Genomic DNA, 26,679 nt, shown 5'->3' on the forward strand with positions numbered 1-26,679 from the left:
AGCAAACGCAATGCGATACGAGACACTATAGGTATCCAAACCATGCGTGAATTAACAGAGTTTTACGAAACTTCTGTTGCTTGAGATGATTTTCTGTCGTCACGGAGAGCTGAACGCCGTGGCGGCAGCCAGCAGACAGTCCCTGACGCTACGAGCACTGTGTCCACGTCCACTAGGTAAGGATCTCCAAACACTGAAAGAATAGAATCGATCGCACTAGCCTCTCGTATACGATTTCCTTCACCTTCCGTCAGCCCTTTCCAGAAATCTAAGTCTTCCATCGCCTTCCCTGATGCTAATTTTACGTGATCGTTGCAATTTAATATCGCTTCTTAGTATACCCCAAAGGACTTATGCGATATCATGTGCTCCGTATGTTCAACGCTAGCCTTTTAATTGGATACTGTCGGCTTCTTTCCCATTGTTCCAGGTATTACTTTGCTTTTATTCACATTCAAAGAGCTGCATCTCATTACAGGAAGTGGAAATGTTGTCCAAGCACATGGATTTCCTCACGATCGTTCAACGACGAAACTTTCCTGTAGACAACACCATCGTCTGCGAAAATTCTTATAATGTTGCTGATTCTATCTCATAAATTGTTTATTTATGCTGAGAATATTAGGTGTCCTGTTACTTTCGTTTCTGTAGAACACTCACCGTCCAGTACAACATGTTGCGTCCGATTAGTCAAATACTAATTAAGCCAATTCCGTACTTGCGAATATATTTCGCATGTCATCATTCGGCGACGTGGTACAACGTCGAATGCCGTTCGGAAATCTAGGAAGACGAAATCTACCTGTTCACAGGCGTCTGTTATCTGCAAGATGATGTGTACTGAGAAAATCTCTATACATAAAAGGCGATATCCTGACTGACTCATTATCGCCCAGCCAAAATCGCTACGGATAGAAACTTGAAATTTGAGAGGTTGTTGTCTTATACTGAAGACGTCGTTTAAGAAGAGATGTTTCGTAATTGCATCTTCTAACGGGGAGAAACATGGATGAAAGGTTGAAAATATGTCGCTATTAAGGCAATTTTGAAGTGAGACCTACGAAAATTGGCATTTGATTTTTACGTCAGACATAAAGAAGTGTTTCAGCATTTTTAGAAATTTAAGCCCGATGGGGGTAAAAAGTTGGTGAAAACTGTTTTTAAATAAATCATTATTAAAAAACTACTAATGTGTTTTTACAATTACATCTATGAAAATTTCAGTTTCACATAAAAAATACGAGTTTCATTGTTTTCGTAAATTTAACATGCTAAGAGAATGAAATAGGGCACAAAAAGTTTTATCAAGTTATTTCATTATGGAAGCATTTTCAAAGCTAACTCGACGAAAATTGGTATTTGCTTCTCTGTTAGGAATAAAAAAAATATGTTTCACTTTTTTTTGGTAACTGTACCCCTAACGGGATGAAATAGGGGATGAAAATTTTTAAGAAAATATTTCGTTGTATTAAAAAATGTTTAAAGCTAAACTATAAAAATTGGTATTTCACTTTTGGGCATATGTAAAGAAGTATGTGTTAGGGGTGAAAATTTCTATGGAAATATTACCAGAAGAACGCAAAAGACATGATTAACAAAAACCTCGGACTCCAGCTACCAGAATCACTTTTTGGTCAGAAGTACATTCGGAAAAGACCAAGATTCAATGGTCTTAATGAGTGTGAAAAGTTTAGAAGGTGTCGCAGTTTGTGAACAACATAAAAATTCGATTAAAGAAAAACAAAACAAAAAAATCTTTGTAGGCCATACCGTCCACGCAGGCGAAGAAGCGGGCGCTAAGCTAGTTTACTACAACTGTGAGAGGACATGGAAACAAAGTTGCGATGAGGAAACTTCGGCCGAGTACACTTCAACCTTGTCAATCGATCTCTGAAGAGGATGCTGCTGCGGTTACGAAACCGGTGGGGGAAAAATTACTGCATGTCACGCCACAATATTCAGACCGGTCTGCGTCTGTATTCCCCGCCGCTCTTCAAGAACACGTTGGACGGGGAACGATCTGTTCTTCTGGCTCTCACAAGACAGAGCAGTGGCAGGCGGCGCACTGGGGTTCGTGGCGCGATGGAATTCGAAATATTCGTTAAGGGATGGCACTTGAAAGAATATTGACACTAAGAAATGGTACGCGGAACAGTGCCTACCTGAAGTCTTAGTGGCTTTTAAGACCTTGCGTCCAATTTCGAGAGCCAACAGTTGGCTAGTTTATCACAATGCCCGAGCACATGGGGTAAATGCTTTTGACGGCCATATAGCTGCAGTAGACTTCCTGTAACTCTGCTTTTATCCTCCATGAATTCCCCTGTAATCGCAAGTGAAGACTCGTCTGAAAGTGTGACTATTTCCTATGGATGAAGAATTCCGGTGGGAATGAAATTACGTATAGATGCCAAGCTGCTAGACGAAAGTCGGGAAATATTTTATCCATGGTTGCAAACAATGACGAGAATACTGTCTATAGTGTGAACCGTAGATGTGAAAAAAATAAAATAATAAAAAGGAACACCACTTCTATATCCGTGATTTGTGTGAAGCACTGATGGGCTGAAATAAAGGCAATTACTGTCCGCTTGCTTAGCTGGATGGTAACGTACTCATCTCACGTGCGAGCGGGCCCGGGTTCGATTCCCGGCCGGGTTGGAGATTTTCTCCGCTCGGAGACTGAGTGTTGTGTTGTCATCATCATTTCATCCTCATCACTGGCGCGCAAGTCGCCCAATGTGGCGTCAACTAAAATAAGACTTGTACTTCGCGGCCGAACTTCCCCGGAAGGGGAGCCATACGCTCATTTCATTTCAAGGCAATTACTCAAAGACTTAAGCAATGGATGTAGGACGAGTCATGAACTGTGAACATGCTGGGGTTCTTAACAGAGTTACTTGACTTTTTTCGTTCGGAAATTCATACCGGGTTATTAAACGTAGTTAACGTCCTAGGAATGTAGACAGGGCGAACCTGAGCACCGACAAACCGGAGTTTGTTCACGCATTTTTTCTGAGTATTTTGGCATAAGGGACGCGTTGTCTCCGGTGGCTCGATTTCTTACCCCGCATTTATCTTTGTATCTGGTGTACCACTATCAGCAGCGTTATATGGGTTAACAACTTCTTTTCACTAGAGTTTGCCTCGTCTAGGAGACACTCCATTACATTCAAGTTTGGGCAAATTTATTTTAACTTCGCGGCCGGAAGCCGTTTCTGTCGCCGCAGCCGTCAATAATTTAAGGGAGAGGGAAAGTCGTGTGCGCCACCTGTCTGTGCATTGTGCAAACTTATTGTGTGTGTGATCATATTTTAACTGTTTCGGGTATCGTAATTTCCGAGACAGGAAACAGGGACCAGCTCAGCATCTGCCTAAACGAGCGTGGGAAACCGCCTAAAAACCACACTGAGGCTGGCCGGTGCACTAGCCACGACCGTTAATCCGCCACGTGGACTCGATCCTTTTCTGGCTCTCAACACAGCGTAACAACACTGTCCCTTAAAATGACCCTGACCGACAGGATAAATGGCAACAGACTAAAACTACCAACAGGATATTCGCAATTTGCTCGCGGCTAAGAAACGCCGGGACTGGCGACAGACATGCACCCGTTTAAATGCTACCCTACCAATCAACTCGTCCAAGTTCTGGTCCGCCTTCCGTCGCCTTACCGGAACTAAACCCTCCCCCTACTATCCTCTTCTCCATGATGATCACCCCTTCCCTGACACCCTTAGTAAGGCCAACTACTTTGCCTCCTACCTCTCCGATGTATTTTCCATCCCCGATGATCCCCAGTTCGATTACTCCCTCTTCCCGGATATCCGCGATCGAACTGACGCCTCTGTCCCTCCCCTCGCTCCTGGTTTCCAGTGCTTGGACAACATTACACACACGGAACTCAATGCCCCTATCACTACACAGGATCTCATTGATACACTCCGCACGAAACGCTACATCGCTCCTGGTCACGATCGTGTCACCTACCGTCACCTTCGTGAAGCTCCTGCCTCTTTCCTCTCCACCCTGGCCAGGCTCTACAATGTAGTCCTGTCCACCGGTTACTACCCCGACCTGTGGAAAACCTCCCGTATCCTCATGTTCCTTAAACCTGGCAAACCGCCGTCCGCCGTCTCCTCCTACCGTCCCATCAGCCTTACCTCGGTCTTCAGCAAGGTCCTGGAATCTATCCTCACCCGACGCATCCACCACCATCTCCGCCAGCACCGCCTCCTTCCCGTTACCCAGTGTGGCTTTCGGCCGTCCTTCTCTTCCGGCGACCTTCTACTTCACCTCACTCATCTCCTTTCCGAACAGCTTAATTCCCGTCGCTCCGCAATCTTCCTCTCCCTGGACCTCGAACGTGCCTATGACCGCGTATGGCATTCCGGTCTCCTCTTCAAGCTCCAAACCTTCGCCCTTCCCATTAACTACGTCCGTCTGATCGGCTCCTTTCTCTCCCGCCGTCCTTCCTATGTCACCATCCATAACACAGATTCCTACACCTTTTTCCCCTCTGCCGGTGTGCCCCAAGGCTCCGTCCTCTCCCCCCTTCTGTACCTTTTGTACACGGCGGACATGCCGCCGCCGTCAGCCCCCGTCCACCTTCTCCAGTTTGCCGATGACACCGCCTTCCTTGCCCTTGCCCCCACCCTACAGCGCTCCCAACTCCTTCTCCAATCCCATCTTGACCGGTTCACCGCTTGGTGCAACCAGTGGTTGCTCAAGGTCAATCCCTCCAAAACCCAGGCGATCATTGTAGGCAAAACCACCCCTTCCTTCCGCCTCCTTGATTTCTACATCACCATCTATGGCCGTCCTATCGCCCTCACTCCCACCCTTAAGTACCTTGGTGTCACCCTCGACCGTCGCCTCTCCTGGACTCCCCACCTCCGGACAATCCAAGCCAAGGCACGCTCCCGACTCAGTCTCCTCAAGCTCCTCTCCGGCCGTACGTGGGGTCTGGACCCCTCCACCATCCTCCACACCTATAAATCCCTCATCTGCCCTATCCTTTGTTATGCCCATCCGGCTTGGATCTCCGCCCCCCCTCCCTTTTATAAATCCCTCCAAATCCTTGAACGCCATGCTCTCCGCCTCGCCTATCGCATCCGTCTCCCCTCCCCCACACGGATCCTGTATGATCTCATCCCCTTCCCCCACCTCCTCCTTTTCCTTGAAAGGATACGGATCCTGTACACCTCCCATAAACTCGACCCTCCTCACCCGCTCGTCTCCCCGATCCTCTCCCACCCCCACCCACTGCCGCGCCTGTATTCCCACGTCCCACCCGGTCTCCATCTCTCAACCCTCCTTACCCTCTCCCAAGGTGGCTTCCGCCAGCTCCCCCTCCCTGATGATGTCCTCCTTCCCTGCATCTACCCCTCCTATCAACTTTGATCCTCCCCCCCACCTCCTGTGTCCTATCCTTTAGGCACCCTCCCTCCCTCCCTTCCCTTCCCTTCTCTTTCCTTTCCCCCCTCCCTCCTCCCCTCTCCCACGCGCTTCCCCTCCCCCTTCCTCCCTCCCCCTCTCTCCTTTGCCCATGGCATCTCTGCTCTCCCCTCTCCCATTCCCCTTCCCCTTCCTCCTCCTCCACCTCCTCTCTTGGCAGGTCCCCGGACTCGTACACGCTCAGTGAACATTTACGCGCCGGAGATCATCGCCGTCAGTGTTTCGTGTGTGTGCCTTCGTTTGTGTGTAGTGTTGTTCGCCGTCACGCCACCACCGTTCACGTGCCGTCGCCATCATCCATGTTCTGTGCATTGTGTCGCCCAGTGTTAGTGATGTTTCTCGTCCAGCGTGAACAGCTCCATGTTTTTTCGATTTTTAGTGTCTACATTTTTTGCCCACCGTTTTTACTGTCTACTCTGTGCCACCTTTATGTACTACTTGTTGTCACACTCAAGGCTGAAGAGCGGCGTATTGTGCTGCTGACAGCCCGCCTTTGTATGAGGTGTTAAAATCACAATAAATAAAAAAAAAATTACCAACAGGCCGAACTTGGGGATTGCACCCCTCCACTATTCTCTACAACTACAAAACCCTGATCAACTCATCCTCTACTACGCAAATGTTACATGGATCTCCGATCCCTCAAACTTCTATAAGCCCCTCCAAATCCTAAAACGTAATGCACTCCGTCTCACTGTCCGCATCCGTTTATCTTCCCCTACATGGATCATCTACCATCTCATCAGATTCATACCCTTCTCACCCGTATCGAACACCCCGCGTTTCCTATAATACATGCGCAAACCAGATTCCAATTACTCAACTGTCTCCCCTCTGATCCCGCTATGCTGCCGCGCCTTCACAAAGACATCCATTCCGTCCCTACGCCTACACAAACTCCGTATTCTATCCCAACGCAACCAACTCCTCCTCCCATACAATGAGATCCGTCCCGATATTTATCGCTGCTACCAACTTTAACTCTTCCCCACCTATCCCACTCCACATCAGGACTCCTCTCTCCTTTTCCCTCTCCATCCATCCCTATCACTTTCCTCCTTTAACAGCTACCCTACCCACACACCACACTACTCCTCACCCTCTGTCTTTATCACCACAATTCCTACCTATCATCTCCATAGTTTTCCCTTCCTAATAAATCCCTATCTTATTACCCACACGCTTCAACTCTGTGGAACATATCCTCTCCTCCCATAATACTTTTTGTTGCGTACAACTTCGTATACAATGGTAAAGAGAGGTGGGCTACGAGTGGTGCGGCAACTGTCGCCGTAGGAAAGCTGGACAGGACCAGAACTGAGTAGCGACCAAATTAACTCAGTAAACAGATTTACTTAACTTTTATTTATCCAAGTGTGCGTTCAAATGGTTCAAATGGCTCTGAGCACTATGGGACTTAACATCGGAGGTCATCAGTCCCCTAGAACTTAGAACTACTTAAACCTAACTAACCTAAGGACATCACACACATCCGTGCCCGAGGGAGGATTCGAACCTGCGACCGTGGCGGTCGCGCGGTTCCAGACTGAAGCGCCTAGAACCGCTAGGCCACTGCGGCCGGTTCCAAGTGTACGAAAACTTGTTACAAATACTGGAGCAAGAATTAGAGTCCAGCTCATACAACAGTAACAAGGAGGAGGCTCTCTGAACTAAGGCACGAACTATGGTGTCAGAGCCGCGACTAGGCGGCGTCGGCGTAGCATCACGTAGTGAAGTGGCTCTGAGCGCGTGGGCCGTCTGGCTGCCGTCGGCCGTCCTATATTGCGGCTGCAGAGGACGCTCGTAGTTCGGAGTCGTGGCCTGGCGAGCACGCACCATTGGGTCTGCCTGACCCGCGAGACCGCCATCGGCGTCTGACGGAAACCTGCAATTCCGCTGCCGACTTAAAGACACCACTTAGTCTCGATACGTGATACCGCACTTCTTACCCAGTGCAAGTCCTTCAGATTTTAAGTGAAAGTACAGTGCTCCAGTGTATTTTATCAGAAAAATTTCTCCATTCTGTATTTTTTTATAATACATATACTCTCGTTCTTTAATTGTCCACTTTTGATTTTTAATTTAAATAGAAAAACAGCCCTAATGCTTGTTTCTCATTCTAAATTTTTAATTCGCTTGGCTGAAGAGCGGAGTACTGTGTCGCTGACAACCCACCCCTCTCCCATACTGGACGAGGGAGATGAAATAATAATAAACGAATAAATGATAAATGGTTTTAAACTCAATAGGACTGTCTTCTCTCACTACATGCACGTCCATCTCAACCAGTTTGCGACCAAAGAATGCGAAGGGAACTGCACTCGTTTAACATTTGGAGTCTGATACATAGCGAAAAACCACTGCTCAAAGCGTCACATACAGCTGTACGTCACCAGTGGACCGGACAACACAGAAAGTGGACAGTGGCTGACCGGAGGCGTTTCGCGAAATGTCCTCCTTTCGAAGAACACAAGGCTCACGTGCTTCGACAACGTAAAGAGACGTCTAACCCTCACTGGGTGAAGGGCGTACTTCAGGTCGGAGATGGTTCTGTGACATTCGAGGTTTATCCTTTGTATCTTGGATTGGGCCCACTCATTCAGGTACCGTCAACCATGATGTTTATACAAACATTTTCGATGACCAAGTGCTACCCTTACTTCGCATATACGTGATGAGTATGCGGTGCACCCAACCACGATGACGACAGTCTCGTTCACAGGGCTGCGCCCATACGTTGCTGGTTGGAAGAACTCTCAGGACCCTATTGCAACTCGACCGCCACGCTGAATCACCCGATCTTAATCCCATAGAAAACGTATGGGACTATATGTCATAGTCGTCTATAAGTGGCTTCTGGTGGATGGGACTTGTGGATCCTGTTCCTCGTCGAACTGAGACCATTGTCAATGTTACAGGCGGTGTTGGCGTGCTGGGGGACACTAAGCTCTTTTCCGCTGTGTTTATTTGCAATTAATGTCCAGCACTATCTCTTAAGACGACATCCGACACCTCTGTCATCGTCTGCATGAACAACTGCAGCATTAAATTGGTAGCTAAGGATGCCATGCAACCTGTTCCCACACTATCTGATCAAAAGTATGCGGATGCCTATTAGTGGACATTAATAAGGGTGTGTGTCCACCCTTCTCCCTTATGAGGGCTTGATCTGTGAATGAGGTATCTATACGACTGTGGAGAAATGGCAGCTCATTCTTCCACAAGAGCTTAAGCCAGAGAAGATAGTTATGTTGAACGCTGGAGTCTCAACAGTAGTCGACTGTCTACCTCATCCTAAAGGCTTTTCATTGGGCTCATGTTGGGATCCTAGGTGTGCCAGTCCATTTCAGAAATTTTATTGTTCACAAACCCTTGTCTCACAGATGCTGGTTTATGACAGGGTGCATTGTCACACTGATGTAAACGATCACTGTCTCCCAACTGTGTCTTTCCTGCACGCAGTATGCAATGCTGTAAAATATGTTCGTATCCTTATGTATTTAACGTTTTCCTAAGCACGAAAGACACCTCCACACCACCTTCTCCGTACTTCACTGTTGGCACTACACATGATGGCAGGTAACGTTCTCCAGGCATTCGTCAAACTCAAACCCTTCAATCGGCAAGGGTATAGTGTGATCCTTCACTCGAAATCACTCGTTTCCAGTTGATCGCTGTCCATCGGCGTCGCTCTTTACACCACCTGAACCATAGCTTACCACTGACTACGGAAACATGTGGCTTACGAGTAGCTGCCCACCATTGTACCCCAGTCTTTATAACTCACTGCGCACAGTCACTGTGTTAGCTGGACCGCTTTTAGCACTCTGTAACTCACGAGTGTGTCCTTTCGTTCATTTCATACGATTTGTTATAACCACCCTCCGCAATGCTCGATGACTGCATGAGGTCTGCCTGATAAGGGTTTACCTACAGCTGTGCCTTAGCGTTTGCGCATCATAATCACATCACCAACAGTTGACTTGAGCTGCTTTAGAAGTGTTGAAATGTCCCTGGCTGACTCGGTAACACAGGTGACTTCCAAGACTAGTCCAAGTTCGAAGTCACTGACGTGTCCGGAACGACTCACTCTGGTGTTACTGCTTCTCCACTAGTAACATAATACTCTCCGCCTATTTCTGTATTGGCGGGTCTACCTTTTCGAGAAATCCAGGGGGCAATTTCACATTAAACATGTGTGTTCGGATACATTTAGATAGTAATCTCTTTATGTACAGGTCCACAGCCCCAATGTGCAGTCTAAATCAAGCAACCATTTTAACCAGCAAAATCACAAGTGCTAGCATGCTCCTTGATTGATGCATGTTTCGCGCAATTTGTAATAGTCACGCGTATGTATGAGAGCTGCTAAACAGATCTGCAAGGGCCAGTAAGCTACCTGTTAGGAGGGGTTTTACCCACATGACGTGTTGTAAAAGTAGTTGTTGTAAGGTGATTGGTATGTGCAAGCCCATATATGTAATATTCGACGTGTGTATATGTAGGAACGTGCCTGTCCCGATATACCATCAGTAATTTAACAACAATTGTAATGCGCAAGTGTAATGATATCCTCTAAAATGTCTTACCTTTTTACTGTACTTTTGGTATTATTTGCAGACATTTCATACCTAAGGCCAAAACTAACCAGTAATGTAATTTATATGCATGGTCCATTAAATGAGTAAAACTGGCAGCCTACGATGGTTAAAATGGTTCCATCTTTGAGATAGTATATGTACATGACCTTATGATAACGATATGTATTAGTACCTGAAGAAAATTTCATTGATGTGGGACCACTACATAAGGGTGTCAATTTTTCATTTTCCACTAATGTATTATCAACAGAAATGGAAATTTATCGTACATGTAACCTAGTATTCATTAGGAATCTTTTCATACGATGGCAGTTTGGCCACGGATACGCTGCCCCGCTTCTGATCCACAGCCTTTTCATACCACCGGCAGCCACATTGTTCCCGTCATCGCACACGTGAGATATACGATGTAGGCAGTAAAACTGTTCCACCGACTCCATAAATGTACCCAACAGTTTTGAAGAACATCGTTGCTCTTACAAAGATTCCTATTTCAGTACCCCGAGAACCTCAATACACTTCCGTACTACACCGTCCTGTTACAACCCAAGCAATGCATCTCCAAAGTCCTTCGACGTCTGCCGTGAATCCTGTACTAAAGGACGGCTCTGATATTTAAACAATTAATCGCTAATCCTGCAATCGCATACTGCCTAGTTGCTTCCCTTGTTTATGAGCAATATCCGACATTTATCCACATTTAAAGAGAGCTGCCAGTCAGCGCACCAAAGCCGTTCTACATTTCCATATGATCACAGAGCAACAACACTTTTACGTAGACAACGGCACCTAGGTAAATAATGTCAGTGTTTTTGTACTGTAAACATAAACGATCCTACTATGCTTCCTTGTGGCGTACCCGATATTGCTTTCTATTGAACAGTACCGCCCAGTAATAGGTATTCTGTCAGCCAAAAATTCTACGACATAATCCAGAGCTATATCCAGGATTTTGGTCTTGAGGGGGGGGATTTAGTATTACTATACAGTCTTCAAATTCTCTACAGTAAGCGAAAGCGTTTAAAATCTATTATAATACCAACCGCAATAGCGAGAAAATCTTAGAGACTTAAGTGTGAAAGCTATATTGCAAATACTTACACATATTTTTTAATCAAGAGGAAACAAGTGTAGTTCTGGTAGGAGGGGGTCTGCAGACCCATGGCCGTCCGGCTCCTAGCCCCAACGTTTGCATCTATTTGTGAAGAGGTTTCGGATGATCGTATATACAAGGGCTTGCTGAAAAGTAATGTTCTCAGTATCGGTTGAGGTATAACATGCCATGCGTATTACTCGGTCGACTTTCTCGTTTCGACTGATGCAGCCTTCTGCTGCTAGAGGGCTTCGAACTGTAGCATGTAACATGGCTGTGTGTAACGTAACTATGTCGGTGCTTGAAGAACAGCGTACTGTAATCGAGTGTCTAACGACAGAGAACTTCGTCCACACATGGAGCAGCCTCTCCTTAGGGATGACAATGCCAGATCACACACGAGCGCTGCGACATCTACAACAGTCCGACGCCTTGGGTTCACTATCATCTTTCTCCATACAGTCCCGACTTGCCCCCATCCGATTTTCATCTGCTTTAAAAATTTGAAGAAAACCTTCAAGTACTTCACTTTGACAGTGCTGAAGCGATGCCAGCAGAGGTGAGGTTGTGGCTCCGTCAACAAAGTCAAACATTCTACAGTAACGGTTAAACAGGTCTGTCGTCGTGAGAAATGTGTACGTCTCGAGGGTGACTACGTAGAGAAATAAATACGTAGCAAAGATGTAGAATGCTAATAAAGTGTGTTTTATGTAAAAAGCTTTAAGAGTTTTCGCATAAAAATTCGGTGGCATTACTTTTCAGCACGTCCTCATACGTTATCGGTCAAGACTGAGGTGCAAATTTTCGGAAATCTAGCAAGACGGATTCGACTCGTTCGCCTGATGAGACGAAAGGCAGGGGATAGAAATAAATGAGCACATATACAGATGGCTGTAGTATCGCGCGCACACAAGGTGCAAATGAGCAATGAATTGGCGGAGCTGTCATTTGTACTAAGGTGATTCATATGAAAAGGTTACCGACGTGATTATTAACAGACTTTAAACACGGAATGACAGTCGGAGCTAGAGGCATGGGACATTCCATTTCGGAAATCGTTAGCGAATTCAATATTCCGAGATCCACAGCGTCAAGAGTTTGCCGAGAATACCAAATTTCGGACAGCGCAGTGGCTGAAGGTCTTCCCTTAACGACGGAGAGGAGCGGCGTTTGCGTAGAGTTGTCGGTGCTAACAGACAAACAACACCGCGAAAAATAACCGCAGATACCGATTTGTGACGCACGATGAATGTGAGAAGCACAATGAACGTATCCGTTAGGACAATTTGGAGAAATTTGGCGTTAATGGGTTATGGCAGCAGACAAACGAGATGTGTGCCTTTGGTAAGAGCACGATATCGCCTGCAGCGCCTCTCCTGGGCACGTGGCCATATCGACTGGACCCCAGAGGACTGGAAAACCGTGGCCTGGTTAGAGGAGTCCCGGTTTCCGTGAGAGCTGGTGATAGGGTTAGTGCGAGGCACAGATCCCACGAAGCCACGGATCCAAGCTGTCAACAAGGCGCTGTACAGGTTGGTGGTGGCTCCATAATGGTATGGGCTGTGTTTACATGGAATGGACTGGGTCTTCTGATCAAACTGAACCGATTACTGATTGGAAATGGTTATGTTCAATTAACTGGAGACCATTAGCAGCCATTCATGGACTTCAATGCGCCATAATTGCTTGCGATTGGTTTGAAGAACACCCTGGACAGTTCGAGCGAATGACTTGGCCACACAGATCGCCCACCATCAATCCAATCGGACATTTGTGGGGCGTAATCGAGAGGTCGGTTCACGGTCAAACTCTGTATCAGCAACACTTCCGCAATTATGGCCGGCTATAGGGGCGGCATGGCTCAATATTTCTGCAGGGGACTTGCAATGATTTGTTGAGTCCATGCCACGTCGAGCTGTAGCACTATGGCGGGCAAAAGGATGTCCGACACGATATGAGGAGGTAGGCATCCCATGACTTGTCACCTCAGTGTACGCCTACATACATACTCCGCATATCACTTTAATCTGCGTGGTAGCAAGTAGTTAGGTTTATACCATATATGATATGATTTGTTCCAGTTCTGTAGGGAGCGCATAAAGAATGATTGCTTAAATGCCTCTGTGCGCGCTGTAATCTTGTACTCTCTTAGGCTTCCGCGGCCAGAGTCAGTTGACACAAGAGTTTCCTTGAGCACCGTTTCGCGTCATAATGTAAAAAACTATACTGGATAAACCAAAGTTTCGGCCACACTTACATTGGCTTTCCTCTAGGGCTACTGAAGACCCAGAAGAAGACCTGGCCACCGTGGCCGAAACTTTGGTTTCTCCAGTATAGTTATTTATACTAGTCAACTCTCGCCTTCGCGGTCTTCGCACCACTTTCGTATCTTATCGAGAGTTCGCGCAGCTTTTTTCGGACAATGACTTACTTGACTTAATTCCTTTGGCCCCTATGGGGACATAGGGCATCCAGGAGAACTCGCCATCCGTCCCTGTCTTTGGCCATTTGCCTCAATTCTGCCCAGGTCTTGCCAACTCTTTTTGCTTCCCCTTCCACTGTTCTCTTCCATGTGCCCCTTGGTCTTCCTCTCTTCCTAGTTCCCTGGGGATTCCATTTCAATGCTTTTTTCTCGATGGCTCCATCTGGTTTTCTCAAGGTGTGCCCCAACCAGCCCCACTTTCTCTCTCGTATCTGGCCTTCTATAGGTATCTGGTTTGTTATTCACCAGAACTCGTCATTACATATTTTTTCTGGCCACCAGATATTCATGATGCGTCGAAGACATCTATTTATGAATCTTTGTAACTGGGATGTTATCTTTTTATCCATTTTCCAGCTTTCACTGGCGTACAGAAGGACAGCCTTCACATTTATATTAAAAATACGGATTTTTGTTTTGTACGTGATATTTCTATTTTTCCATATTGGATACAATTGTATGAAGGCAGCATTTGCATTTTAATGCGATTTTTCACGTCATCTCCAGCTCCACCATCTTCCGCCACTATACTCTTACTACCCAGATACACGAATGAGTTGACAGTCTCCACCTGCTGCTCACCTATTAACAGTGGCACCTCCATGTTCCCTGAATTTACTTCCTTTGTTTTGCCTGTATTTACCTTAAGGCCAGCAATCTCTGCTTCTTCTTTCAGCAAGTTTAATTTAGCTTGCATATCAGTCAGCCTTGGAGCTAATAAAACTACGTCGTCTGCAAAATCCAAATCCTCCAGACGTTCGTGGACCCCCACTGGATTCCTCGTCTCCTGCCTGCTGTGACCCTTCTCATAACAGAGTCTAGAACAATACTTGAATATAAATATCTGCAACTTCTGCAAAATTTCCGATGTTACTGTTAACATTGTCTGACAGGTCATTAACATACAACATGAACAGCACGGGTCACAACACACTTCCCTGAGGCAAGCCTGTTGTTACTTTTGTGTCTCTCGATGACTCTCCACCCAAGATGACTAAATGCACCCTCCCTACAAAAAAAGCCTCAATCCAGTCACTAATTCTGTTTGATACACCCACTTGACCGACTCTCGTTAATAAACACTGATATCGTACCGATTCAAGTGCTTTTCGGAAATAAAAAAAAAACAGCTGCATTCGCCTGATTGCCTTGTCCATGGCTTTCATGATATCGTGTGACAGAAGTGGGAGTTGATTTTCACATGACGGATGTTATCGGAATCCATGCTAGCTGGAATGAAGGAAGTAATTCTGTTCTGAGATACCTGCATGTACTATTTTCGTTACACCTAGTGTCAAAAAGCTGAGCCGTTGCGTTCGTGAATCAGTGTTCATTATTTGATAGCTTCTTTTGCGGCAGGAATGTAGAACGTTCGAGTTTAAAATATCCTCTACAGTCCTATAAAATACAGACGTCAGTGATACAGGTTTCCATTTCTGAGTGACCATTATTTTGCCAGCTACAGCTTCATCAAACCAATCTTCCGACTGAAAACAACAACTACAACAACAGAAAATGGCGAGACCTGCGTTCTTTTCTGGTCACGCGGAATAGGACGTTGGGCGGGAAATTCCCGATAAATGTAGGAGGGACTGGTTCCGCAGCGAATTCAGTGCATTACTGCCTCTCTACAGGGTGCTAACGCAGTCTCTGCCCCCTCCGTCTCATTTCTCTGCACCACATATATGCATTTCTTCTCACCACGCAACACAGGACACTGAAGTGATATGCTAGTACTCACCGATACAGGATACAAGTGTTTCGAAAACGAGTACAGAAGGTTTAATCTGGTTGCCAGCAGACATTGTTGAAGCAGGTGGTTGAGGTGTTCCCGTGTGAGAGAGGTTTACACATCATCGAAATGGGGCCCCAAGTACGTCTGCCATAGTCTATAATTAGAAAATGATACCAGAACCTTCTGACAACAGCTTCTTTGGGAACAGTATACCGTAAGCAACCTGTACCTTTAGCGAGATGATTACTTCCGAATGGTTTGAGAAACCCCCGCCCGCTAGGCCACCTGACATTAATCCTATCGAGCAGGTTTTGAACGTAACCGAGACGTGTGCGACGTGGATCAATCTTTAGTGGTGAGTGGCAGAAGAGCGACAATGAAAGAGGATAGCGCACCTACACAACTCTTGAGTCCACGCTACGACGCATTGCCGTCATCTTCGAGCGAAGGAGGGGTGCTACACGGTTCTAAGTTGGTGTGTGTCATTTAGCTATTATCTGGCGTTTAATGTCTGAAGTTGCGACGGTGTCGCTACAAGTACTGTCTCCTAGTTGCCACCACAGAGTTCCACTCTTGGGAAAAAGAAATCTATTTCAACGTCTTTATCATGGGCATCCGCCCCCAAGTTGTGGGTCAAGCCTCTAAAACTGCAATTTTATGCAGCAACTAGCGACCCGCCCCAGTTTCGCCCAGGCAGTCTCAGCCTTCACGCGTGTACAGACAAACGCGGTGGGAGGACTTTGTAATATGTATGGACTACTAAGACCATGGTACTGTCTCTTTGGGAAAAGCCACGTATTGCTGCTATTGGCTAAATTAGAGGGTCAGCGGAATCACAGAAAATCATTTCCAGAAATGTATGAAAGATTCCGAAGTGATCAAAAATGCTGCTGCAAATTTCAGGGGACGGAGGGAGGGCACAAGAGGCCGCCTCGCAGACGAATTTCATTTATTGTACAGATCTGTAAAGTGCACGTAAACGCGTCAAATATCTGTCCTTAAATTTAAATAGGGCCGTAGTTTTATAACTCTTTAAAATAAACTGAAAATTTTCCATTGCAGTAAATGGTTTAAAAGTTGCCATAGCTGGAAAGTACTGATTTCATAGAAATACATTTTTTCACCACGACAACGGATCATTTAAAGAACGTCCGAACTTCCGTATCGCATTACTTATGCTGTATGTATAAACTTCGGGAAACAGTATTTTTGTTAATACGTAACTATTGAGAAATATGAAAATTAAAGTCTGCATCTACAACAAAAATCTCGTAAAAATTCTGAAATTAGCTTGTGGTATAGATCTCTATACAGACTCTAGGAATGTAACAAATTGTTCTTAATTTTAATTAGTACACACACATATACATTACTAATACTTATTTATGGTTGTACCGCAGTGCTTGAAAAAAAAGTATTTCCATTACTTTAACCATCCCAGGGGTATTTTTTTTATTAATTTAGACGTCTTAAAACGTGATTTTAAGCTTTTTTCGTCAGAGGTACCGACCGGTACGTCGTACCGTCTCAAATCAAGCACTGTTCGCACCACGCAGCGTCTGGCAATGTGCTTTTTGTTTATGACTCCGTATCTCCTGAACTGTGTGTCGTATAATGACATAATTTTGCGATTACATTCAGTGTTATACGTGCATACTGTCTGCAAATTTTTTCGTGAATACCGTTAGTAGAAAAGGAGTAATAAATTATAGCGTCATACGGTACTTTTATTGTAGAATAACTTCCTTTCATCATTTTGTAGGGGACTGTCAGCGAGAAAAAAAATTCGAAAAGTTTGAAATTATATGTGATATTCGTTACAAGTCACTAAGTACTCTCTGGTGGTTTTTACCGCCGTAGCGAATGTCGCCTAACAGTAAGGTATATGTGTACCTGCTTGAAACCGGTCCAATGGTTTAGGCTTTTATAGTATGTATGGATACGCACACGAAATTTTTCCTTCAAAAATAATTTGAGAAATGGCAGGAACAGAACACTGCTTTGAGCAGCAGAAGTGGCAACGCACTGGGAGCAGTCAGGCATCCATTCATGCACTGCCAGCGAGAGCAATCCCGGACGCTCGCTGCTGCCTAATTTAAGTCAAATACTCGTATAAACAAAACAGTGTCTGAGGCTTCCCAGACGTACATCTCAGCAGATAATTCGCTATTCCCCACAATATTTCAGAGACTCACCTACTAGTAATTTCTGTCAGGTTTATGTTCCAATCAAAACGTACAGTAATTACGAAAGACTCAGCATTTGGTTGAACGCCGATGAAATTTCCCATGTGCGTCTATTCTCTGATAACCATTTTCCGATTCTCAAATGGAGTGGAATAATTATTTTCACAATTTTACGTTTAGTTTCTGTTGCCTCTGTCAAACACATGCGAAGAACTTGACTTTTTAAAAGACTCAATTCATTCAGCATTTTATTTCTCTAAGCTTCTGTCCGTGAACGAGCAGTTTTAAGCGACATACTACTGAGAGTTCCTTTTGCCAACATTATTCGGTATTTGATAACACTATTTGCATCCTAGCAGAAATTTCAAATGTGTGAAAGATGCTACGTAACACATTTTCCTTTCAAAAGATGTGGATACCTTAAAGCCTGTCAGTCTCTTGTGAGATGTTCCAACGCTGCACCTTGAAAGGCATCGACAAACGGCATCCTCCCCAACAAGAGATTTCTCTCTCTCCAAAATGGTTAACTCTCAGATCTAGTGTCAACAGGCATAATGTTCAAATCTGTGTGAAAACTTATGGGACTTAACTGCTAAGGTCATCAGTCCCTAAGCTTACACACTACCTAACCCCGCGCGGCAAATCGCTCTTGTTAATATATACGACGATCCTCTAAAAAAGTGTTCGAAACCAAATTTGGTTGGCATCTGTAATATAACTATCTTAAGACGATCGCAAACTTCTTAATTATTAAGAACCATCAATTGCTCAGTAACCATTGTTATGGAGGCGTAGGCAACCTGGTGAATGTTATATAGTAATAAACCTGGAAATACCTCTACCGCCAACATGATCACATGTTCTTCATGTGAATGCGACAGTAAGATGATGTTCATCGCAAAATTTTCGCCTGCCACAGATGATAGATGATGTTAAAAAAAACTACGAAACTAATACAGCGTCTGATAAGTTCCGAAAATGGTTTACCAAAAATGTAGCTTTTTAGCTGCTTAAGACAAAAGTGTATACGCTCCTATACGACTTTATAAAAGAGCGTCAAACTAATATAGGAAACAAGAATTTTTTTACATTTTAATATAATAAATATGTTAATTTGCTTAAATCCTTCACTTAAGTCCACTTTAATTGGATGTAACAGATAATTTTTTTTTAAAGTTTCCGGGGCTGCCTGTATGGATGTTGCCTGCAAACAATTACTAAATTACATAGAAATGAAATATTACTGCTAACTTGTTAGCTGTTTAACAACGCATCTAGTAATTCTCTTCGGTACATTGGGGGGCAGTGAAATTCTAGCTTAGCAAGACGCATCACATTCTTATTTTCTTGCGGCCTATATTTGGTGTCAGGACGGGAAAAATAACGAGAAATAGTGACTGGTGAGCTATGATTTTAACTAATGATCATCAAACCAACCGCAGCAGCAGCAGAGCCAGACCAGCCACAAATAATTTGACATCTGGTTTTTCCAACATTTTTATCATGTTTTCTTTCAATCTGTTACACGACTGGAAATGTAATCTCTCCCACGAAAAAGAAAATTTCTGGGCTGAACATTTAAAATATATGTCTAAACTGCGCTGCGACGCGAAGGTGCAGACTAAATCAGAACAACCATCTAATAGCTGAATTATGGTGTGATATAACTAGGCATTTTCTGCTGCTAAAATTTCACGACACACACACACACACACACACACACACACACACACACACACAGAGAGAGAGAGAGAGAGAGAGAGAGAGAGAGAGAGAGAGAGAGAGTTGCTGCTCTGCGATCATTAAACTCTTGCATAAATTAAATACGAAATGTTGTCAAAATGTTATGCAATTAACTTAGATAATTTAAGAAATTTACCAATGATCTGGCAAGTAATTTTCTGTGTCGCGAGAGTAAAAGTTTGTGTGTGGTGTCGAATGCAATCGTTAAAAATTATCTAGTGGTACTGTTCAACCTTCAATTACAATTTTGTTAGGCTCTCTTACTCTGACACGTAAACGAATTTTTACTGTGGAGTATTCAGTCTTTTTTTTTTTGCTGCAACGAGCAAAAAACTACGAATAACGAAGTGCTGCCTCTCACATATTACAGGTTACTCATTTGTCACCTACGCTATCCCCTCCCCTCCGCCAAACTCAAGCGCGCTTTGGTTTAAATGGACGTGCGTCTGGAAGGCTTTCAACTCTTTTAAATTGAAGAGTATTCCACAATGACACAACCTGAATACATATAACTGTGAAACATATACAATGAAATGAATTGTGTAAACTGTCAATTCACTAAAGCGTTGCTGACTAAAACACCACAGGCTGTTTATACTTCGAAGTCTCATGCGTTCAAGCGATCAGGGGTGTTTCTACACTTTGAGTCTACTATTCATTTGTTCGTTATTGTAGTTACGCTGTTTCCACGACAACCAGTGTGCGCATCGACGTGTTCTCAACGAAGAAGTTATATGTTTAACATCATGTAGCATCAGTAGAAGCCTATTGGAAAGATGTGAAAAAGCAAACGATGGTCTCAGCAAAGTGTTCACTCACTTCTATGTTAATGTCTACAGAAAAGCCTTTAACAATACTGGAATGCATATCTGTGGAAGAATTAATGGTATGTAATCTCTTTCACAAAATTTATTTAATATCAACTATACCGATCGTTCGCGTTATTAATGTTTATAATGTAACAAAGCAAGTAAAATATCAGAGTCGTTAACGTCTTCTGCCATGAAAGAAAATACAAATGTGGCCAGTATTTACACGACAATACGACATTCGAATGACTGTAATTTAAATGCTGTTTCAGCACACACAATTAGTGAAACAAGTCATACGAATGAACAGTTTAATAAAACGGGGGATAGCTTTGACAATCCGAAAGCGTCTTGCTCATTTGAATTAAGTGTGTGTCTATATTTCTGGGTTACTAGAAGAAGCAAGTGATCGGAAACTGCTGCAGCTGCGTCATTATATCGCTTATTACTTACCTCTGACAGGGAAAGGTTTCGTCTGTATTGTCTCCGTTGGTGGCGGTATGCTTTTTCTAGTTTCTGGTGACATGGAATAACTTTCAGGGTATAACCTTACCCCTTTCTCTTTAAAATAATCGCACACGCAAACTGACCCACTCAGATCCATTATAACCTCATGTTTAGCTTGACACAAGTCGCACCACCCGCAATTCGCCAATCACTAACGCGAGAGGCGGAGTTTGCCACGGCTTTTGAGCCAATTGAAAACAGACTTCTCCAACTCCCGTCATGCAGCGGATTTCAGATAGAGAAGCGATGTCCAGTGTAGCCAACTACTTAAAGTCACCAACATGACACATGTTAGCGGGCAAGAAACAGTGTACACAGTTACTGAATTAGTACGTGGGGACAGCCGTGCAATTACGTTGTAGTCTAGCGACTGACTGAAAGTGAGGTTACTTAACATGCCAGAAAACTTCTTTTGTTTACATATTAGAATGTAGGAAGACATTTAATTAAGTACTACGATTATTTATCCCACGCATTAGTGATTTGACCAGTCGGTACCTCACCGGCAATATCCCAAATAGTACTTGTGTTATATGATACAGAAGGCGCAATCACGTCACTGAGTAATAGTACGACTAAAAACATATAGCCACGACTATCTTCATTTACTTTGTATCCGTGTGGAATGCTCGCTTTTCTACCCACATAATGAATAATACTTCATTCGCCGAACGCATAATAAGTAACAGCTTGTCACTTTTTGGTGATGACGTTAGGTTATTAATCGAAAAAAATAACATTAGATCCAAATTATATTACCGACTCGGAAAGGTTTGAGGTGGCGCATTGAACCGGTTTCCTCAACTGAATGTGCTGCAGATATGGCGATGAGCTTTCCAATCCTCTTATAAATATAACTATTACGTCTTATTAACGATTTGTGCATAATTACTGACATCTATAATGATAGTTTTATTACAAAATGGTAGTGGATGGCTTGTATTTTGTAATTGTCTAAGTCTATAGATTAGTTTTCTTTATTTTGCTGCATTTTCTATCAGTTGTATTACTTGCAAATTTCCCTAAGTATACTAACTTTTGAGGATGAAAATAAGCTTACCTTTTTAATTCAGTGTAGGATTTTTTTAAATTACCACTGTGTTGAGATCTCTCTCTCTCTCTCTGACACACACACACACACACACACACACACACACACACACAGAGAGAGAGAGAGAGAGAGAGAGAGAGAGAGAGAGAGAGAGAGAGAATGCTAATTTTTTTTCCCTGGTGCCATTAAAAATTAAAACAGTTAAAAAAAAAACTTAAGAACTAGGCCAGAATATAAAGAAAGTAATAAGTAAGGAGAATGCAGTAAGACAATACACTGCATGAAAAAGAATGTTGTGATGGGCTCTTATTTATGAGTAGCGAGATGCTTTCGTACACGATGGAAGCAAACTTAGTGGGGAATCCCATGTTCCAATTAAGCTAAAAACTCTGTCCTGCTGATTAAATTATCCATTAGTCTTGAAATGCAGGTGTCTTATAGTTGTCCCACATTCGCATGGAATATGGTTTTGATTTTTATTTTTTCTTTCTTTTTTTTTTGGGGGGGGGGGGGGACTGTAGATGACATTTTGCTGTTATCTGTGGGGAAAGATAATATAGAGCTTTGAGAAATGGGTGTGTACTATATACTGTGGTATGTCATATATTTAACAAACTGTAAGAATCAGTCTCTCTTCCTCATCCTGTCCAATAAGTCTCCCCTGACAGGTTCTGGACAACTTTTCCGAAACTGTACCACTTTTCCTAAACCTCTCCAGTCCTTTTTCTTCACCCTCTTCCTTCCCCTTCAAGCCTTGTGCCGGAAGGAGCCAATGGCTCAGAGGACTTGCATATGTTAAACCTTTTCTTTGTGTGTGTGCCCTCCTGCTGCTGCTGCTTGGTGAGTAGATATTTTGATCAATCCAATTACATTAAACTATGAGAACTGTTAAATTTGTGAAGAAAAATGTTACATGTGGCTGAAGCAGCCATGGATTGACACTGCACATTGCCTCACTTTTGAGCATGACATTTTGGTGCAGGTAATGGATTTTTGGGCAGGAACAAAGATTTTAGCTTAAGTAAAACATGGGATCCAGCACTCACTTTTCTTAAATCGTGTCTGAAAACACGTCAATGTCCTCATTGCTCATAAGAGCCTAATATAAGACACTAAGTAAAGGGTACTGTCTTACAATGTTTTCCTTTCTTATATTTTTTAAGTTTTGGCTTAGCTTTTCTATTTTTTATTTATATCAGCTGTTTTATTGTTTAACAATTCCAGGAAACAATTGCTAGGGCAGCACTTTGGCATGTACTAGCACTCAGCGTGTACCATGCAGTTTGGTTGGACTCCAAACAGTGGACAATGAAATCTGCTCTTGGCACCTGATGAAAGCAGCTAGAGAATCCAAGTTGTCAAAATATCACGCAAACAGAGAAGCAACTTGACCACAAACACAAGATTTGTGAAGTAGTAATGATGTGGTTGACAAGTACTATTTAAAAAATTTTCCTACCAATTTCCACTTATGATACTGAGTGTATAATTTTAGTGTTGATACATTACCGTAGACAACAAAATTCACCTGAATATTATGCATAAATATTTGGATAGACCATAATTTCAACAAAAGATTTTTTTAGCCTTGTACAACAAAGATACCCGAGATGTTGCCTGGAGCAAAATGATGTGTAAACTAGAATATTATGGATATGGAGCAAAACGTAACAATTCTATTCCAAAGTAGACAGTAACTTGGATAGCTGTTTCACACTTGTTTGGCCGCTACTTACAGTGCCAAAAACAGATTTCTAGCCCTAGTAAATGGTTCAAAATAACGCACGGGTTTCTGGAGTTCGACATTTAAATGAAGATGATCTGTTAAAATTTACTGTCGAGGACATTACAAACATCTTGTTTATACTTACATCTTTATTTCCATGAGTGAAGAGCCACAACAAAAAATAATTTTAATTTTTCACTTCTGGGATATCAGCTCTATAAAATACTCCATTGTGGTAAAAGTCAACATCAGTGAACACTAATTTCATATATCTCCTACAATGACCCTAATAACTTTCCTTAATCATGAAGAATGTGCAGGATACATTTTTATTGCAAAATTAAGTAACTTTTCTGATATGTAATACTCTGCATCCGATAAGTCTATTTTGTTGTCAATGACTTCAACAATTTCATTTTGTTTCCAGTTCCTATTTTAAACTTAAGACTGCTTATATGGATGATGAGTCTTCTGGAACATGAGTGTGATTGGGGTTTCTTCATGTAATTACAACTTATACTTCTTACAATACTACTGACTGATGATTCACATGAAAATTCATTGTTATCAAAACTCATCCAATCCAACCAAAGTGTTAAAGATTGTTGACTCAATATAGAGCGAGATTAATACTTTTTCTTCAGCAAAATGTCAATAAGTGCAGCTTTTAACCTAAAATATTTAAGCTAAAGCAATATATGTAAACACCACACTCAAACACGTTATATATGAAAGCTCTTTGTTCTCCTTTATTAAGTTTCCAGCATTTGTGGAAAGTATGGTAAGCTTTTGGTTATTACTTCATGTTACGTCCCACGGATGGCATACTGGCAGTATCGGTATATTTTTTGGAACAGCTTTCACGTGATAGACATATGACACATTAGTGTTTCTCTAAATATTAAACAGTAACAATTTAAATAATAATTACAGAATATTCAGTATGTTCACTGTCTGAGAAAGCTGTCTGCAGGTATTACGCACAGATTTCTTTTGATTCCATGGAGAGGGAAGATTCTAAATGACTACTACGAATTATATGAAGTAAACAATATGTGGTGAAACTCAAAATTACACTGTATGGCCGTGGAACTTAAAGCACATAGATGAAGGAAGAGTTACCAATCAGTTATTTCTCATTCTTAGATATGTAATTATGCCCCTCTATACCTTGATGCTCTCCCACAAAAAACTGTCCTCCTCCCAAAGTTAAATGTTACACTGCCATGGGGTGTACATAAAGTCCGGGAACAGTTTCAATTATTTATTGCAGAAGAACTAAACACTGTACAGATGTCATACATATTACATTTTGAAGAAAAACTCTGAAAGTTTTCTTTTTCACAAACATTCGATTTGTGAACCACGAGTGACCCAGCAGTTGTCATTACAGTAATCGAATTCATGCTATACCCGTTCCAGCATGGCATTGTCGACTGTGGCAGCCGCTTTTCATATCCTCTCCCGGAGCTCTGCTACTTCACTCTGTAGACGCGGTACATACACCAGATCTTTAATGTGTCCCCACAGGAAAGAGTCACACGGAGTGAGATCTAGTGATCGGGAAGACCATTTCATGAAACAGCTGTCCCCTTCTGTAGCATGGCACCCGCAAAGTGTTCCCAGACTTTATGTACACCCTGTGTGACACACGTGCGCGTGCACACACACACACACACACACACACACACACACACACACACACACCATTGGTGATAATTGACAAATAGATCTGACAGTCCTCACATAACAACATTACAGTGAGTGAATCACATAGGGAACTCAAATTAGAATAATTACAGCATGCACAGAGCCACTCAATCTTCCTTCCTGTGTTCCATGTGTGAAAAACAGGAGGAAACCATAAAAATTGGTACAATGGGATGTATCCTGTGCCATGCACTTCACGGTGGTTAGAAAAATATGGATGGAGATGTAGAATACTCCAACTGTTGATAAGGTTTTGAACTTTTATGTAATAAGACCCGTATCACAGGCTTAAAATGAGGAAAAAAAATTCATAATACTGATGTGTCATCTTTCCATTTCAATCATACAAATCTAAAATTCTTATTTATTCAGTGATTCCATAGGATCTTACACCTTTATTACTGTATTTTATAAATTTAAAAAATATGGACAGATCTAACAGAATGCAATAAAGCCAAAGAAAGTGACACTTCACTAATACTGCAATGTATGTTACAAACTCATTCAAACAAGGAATGTTTATTTCAAAAGAAGCCACCAAAATTCACAAATTTATTTTTAATAATTTAACACAATGGCAGTATCTAAAACCTATTGTGAAAAAAAATCAGTAATACTATAAACACAACCCTAAACTGAATAAGTAACATAGGAAATACCGAAGTATATAGTCCTGCAGAAAATGCAAGAAATACATGGCAGACTTCAACCATTTTGATGAAGTTACAGATACATTCACATAAGAGAATGAGTATGCACAAAGTAAATGAGTCAACACTCCATCAGCCTATCCTCCTTATTTGTATAATTCAGCATACAATATTTACAGCAAAATTGCTAATCAGTCATGAATTAAAAAATAAAGTGCTATTATTTAAATAATTTACTCGTCAATTACTCTGACACTTTACGTTCAAAAATGACATTTTCCCCAACTTGCGGCTTACATGCTACAGATCTGGTTACAATGGTCCTACAGTATGAAGTGTTAAGAAATTCCATGTATTGCCTAAAAAATGCTGTACTGTGTTTGCACCCAGAAGAAATGACACAGCTTACAGGAAGAAACCTAAATAAAAGATGAAAAAAGATCACATTGCTACTACTTTGTAGCAGTCATAAGGAAGCACAATCATTCTTCCTTGTTGACATGAGATCGATGAAGGTTCAACTCACTTTCAGAGCACAGATCACACAAATGTTCCACAAAATACTGTCAGTCACAGTTTTGAACACTAATGGGCCCAACTTTTCCAAACGATCACCTTCAGTTCACTGTAACAAAGACAACCATGGAAATATTAAGTCCTTTAAATTGCTATTACATAATTTTAATACTGAGAAACTAAAGCTACAATGACAAATAATTAATACAAACATGCTCATAACACATTTAGTAACTTGGCATACTAAAACATTACATGCCTGTGGTATTCGAAAAGTAATTTAAACAAAAGCACTGCTCACGTATAATGATATTCATACTATGGAGGAAAACACTTGCTGATTCTATAAAACTTGGTAACAATGCCACTACATCGAAGAAGTGATCAACAGGAAAGGAAGCTCAAAAATGTTCAAA

At 42.6% G+C, this 26,679-nt stretch overlaps 2 protein-coding genes across 6 annotated transcripts in view; both read right to left on the bottom strand.

The window, feature by feature from the left end:
- Positions 1-20,792, bottom strand: part of LOC124607292 (6-phosphofructo-2-kinase/fructose-2,6-bisphosphatase 2) — a 373,085-nt gene extending 352,293 nt beyond the window's left edge. For both annotated transcript variants that reach the window (XM_047139579.1, XM_047139581.1), the window contains exon 1: positions 20,557-20,792. In XM_047139579.1, coding sequence (XP_046995535.1) covers positions 20,557-20,707 — 151 coding nt within the window. In that variant the 5' untranslated portion in view covers positions 20,708-20,792. The remainder of the gene's footprint in view (positions 1-20,556) is intronic.
- A 4,649-nt stretch (positions 20,793-25,441) lies between these two features.
- LOC124607291 (chromodomain-helicase-DNA-binding protein Mi-2 homolog) overlaps positions 25,442-26,679 on the bottom strand; it is a 164,418-nt gene continuing 163,180 nt past the window's right edge. For all 4 annotated transcript variants that reach the window (XR_006978802.1, XR_006978803.1, XR_006978801.1 and 1 more), the window contains one exon: positions 25,442-26,372. Coding sequence is in view for 1 of the 4 variants with exons in the window: in XM_047139578.1 (XP_046995534.1) it covers positions 26,365-26,372 (8 nt within the window). In the remaining 3 variants the exon portion in view is untranslated. The remainder of the gene's footprint in view (positions 26,373-26,679) is intronic.

The sequence above is a fragment of the Schistocerca americana genome, chromosome 3 (assembly GCF_021461395.2).
Source record: "Schistocerca americana isolate TAMUIC-IGC-003095 chromosome 3, iqSchAmer2.1, whole genome shotgun sequence".
Lineage (NCBI taxonomy): Eukaryota > Metazoa > Arthropoda > Insecta > Orthoptera > Acrididae > Schistocerca > Schistocerca americana.